General features: G+C 41.1%; 1 protein-coding gene across 1 annotated transcript in view; it reads right to left on the bottom strand.

Annotated features, from left to right (window-relative positions):
* The window catches only part of NUAK1 (NUAK family kinase 1), a 27,359-nt gene extending 25,201 nt beyond the window's left edge, over positions 1 to 2,158 (bottom strand). Inside the window, exon 1 of the mRNA XM_019611437.1 lies at positions 2,144 to 2,158. Within this exon, the coding sequence (XP_019466982.1) occupies positions 2,144 to 2,158 (15 nt within the window). The remainder of the gene's footprint in view (positions 1 to 2,143) is intronic.
* Between the last annotated feature and the right edge of the window lie 348 nt (positions 2,159 to 2,506).

The raw sequence follows: 2,506 nt of genomic DNA, 5'->3' as shown, positions 1-2,506 counted from the left end.
TCTCTCTCTCTCTCTCTCTCTCTCTCTCTCTCTCTCTCTCTCTCTCTCTCTCTCTCTCTCTCTCTCTCTCTCTCTCTCTCTCTCTCTCTCTCTCTCTCTCTCTCTCTCTCTCTCTCTCTCTCTCTCTCTCTCTCTCTCTCTCTCTCTCTCTCTCTCTCTCTCTCTCTCTCTCTCTCTCTCTCTCTCTCTCTCTCTCTCCTCCCTCCTACCCCAACCCCTCCCCCCCTTCCTGTGTCATTAACTTCTTTTGTTCCTTCTTTTCTGCTCCACACACAAATGCACTTTAAAAAAGCTTTAATGAAAAGTGTGCTAGAAGCACTACAGTAGCTTTAGGACTCAGAAAAGTATGTATTCACAGGTCATGCCAAGTCAGGAGTCTGAGTACTCCCTCTTTAAGGTCTAATTTTGGTATATTTGAACAGTCAAATGATCTTATCACAAAAAAATAAAAGTATCTATTACAGTTTAGCATGAAGGTCATGAGGAATAAACATATTCCTTTAGGTAGACCGTTGTCCAGTCATTAATTTTACTTGTGTTTTTCTTTATGCCATTATTCCGTCTAGCTGACTTTGGATGATTATATTGCACATCTAGAGAATAAAGTGGTAGATCTAATCTAACCATACTTTTAAAAAGCTTTTAACAGAGCCCTTCACTGAGCACTAGAGATGCTTAGAGGTTTTGAGGCCAGTGAGCAAACACAGCACTGCCATCCAGTTTCAAGAGCTTTAGAAGGGACATGGTAAGGAAGTGCACAGGGAGAAGGTGAAAATGAGTGAGAAAAAGGCAGCCACCTAGTTGGCAAAAAGTCAGCACTGGCTTCTATTCGTCTGTTGACTTCCCAAACACTTTTATTTAATAAAGTGGGTTTTGCTGATTCTTTGTGTCTTCTTAAGCACCAGTCATATATTTTACAAAAATAAGTAGTGTACCAAACAAATGTAAAGCTGTAAAAATTGATTTTAAATGAAGAATTTCAGTAATTTGTGGTCTCTTCAAACAATCCAACTATGTTCTCTATCTTTTAAGAATATGCAATTTTCTATCACATTAATGTATAAGGCTGGTGACTGAAGTATAAAGGGAAAGGAATCTACTCAGGCCTAGAAGCCAGAAGGGTGCAGGGGAGAAATGATAGAGCCCACAGGAGTAGGTAAATATATTTTGTTTTACAATATATGGGATGTTTACACTTCAAACAAAAACCCACTCAAATAGAAACATAGAAATGTTGAAGGAACTGGGTAATGTGAAAAGCCTTAGCCAACCTAAAGGTATCCAAAAAACCTGAGTATTTCTGTCCCAGTGATGCAGCTTGCATTTTCAAGGCACTGGAGGTCTGGTTGCTGGTAGCTGAAAGCACAGCTCACCTCTTCCAAGCCAGTCAACATCTCTATCTCCTGCCTGGCTGCTCATACAAAGGTGAGGAAATGACCTCGGCACTTGTCCCCTCCATGGCCTGGCAGTATGGGAGCTCAAGGCTTAAGGGGACAGAAGTGGGGAGCTGCCTTCTTCAGTAAAGGGGGGTTCCAATTCTTGTAATTGTGCTTGTGATGATGTTGGCCTCCAGGGGACTAACAAAGCAACGTTTGATTAATCTTTTTCTATCTTTTTTTAACTTATTACTTGAAAGAAGAACATAGGTTCCCAGATAGGACATTTGAATTAGGACTTAGGTGTGCAATCAGCTGTTGAGCCCAACCCTTTGTCTATGAGCCAACATATGGCAAAATGTTCTTTACACCTGATATCCAGCAGAAAGACAAACTGTTATGGACGAGAAAGGCAAAACTGTTCTTGTCAAAAGCAACAAGAGGAGTTCAATCACCCTTTTGAGACACCTGAGGGACTTCTAAGCATCTCAGTGCATGACCATTGTACCCAAGTGATCACAGCTAACTTCTCAGTTGACTTTTGCTGGGATTTTTTGCCTGCCCATCACTATCTGCCAATTCAACTTTGTTGTGCCCCAGTATAAGCAAGAAGTTCTGACTACAGCCCTCACAATGGTCTGCACAATGTAGAAGAGCTACAAGGATTTGATCCACATGGCATTGCTGGCCCCTATTTGGCAAGCCTCAGCAACCCAATTGATCACCTGAATTTGGCGGCATGGTAGTCAACCTAAACCAGCTCATACCTGCAGATCACTCATGTTTTAATCCAGACATCACCAGAGTAGATATGGAGGTTCCAGTAAGTCAACTGTAAAGGCTGAAACTCTATGGAACCATACTTTCTGTGCATTATAAGTAACAAACTGATGAACTATTGAATCATTCAAAAAGGATGTGGCAAACTGTCCTCTTCTCTCCACCATCACAAGGCAGAAGAACACCAGTCCCTTGTTTACAAATACTCACATATTTTTCTTGTTTCATTTACACTATAAAATTGATCTACCAAGTGTCCTAGATAATGATATCTTTCAGAAGTAAAAATTTTTAGGACACTGACAGGTGTCAGTCATCTGGAAGAAGCACTGCAAACTTCCCCTCTGAGA

The sequence above is a fragment of the Meleagris gallopavo genome, chromosome 1, assembly GCF_000146605.3.
Source record: "Meleagris gallopavo isolate NT-WF06-2002-E0010 breed Aviagen turkey brand Nicholas breeding stock chromosome 1, Turkey_5.1, whole genome shotgun sequence".
In the NCBI taxonomy this organism is placed as follows: domain Eukaryota; kingdom Metazoa; phylum Chordata; class Aves; order Galliformes; family Phasianidae; genus Meleagris; species Meleagris gallopavo.
This window is presented reverse-complemented; position numbering and strand designations above follow the sequence as displayed.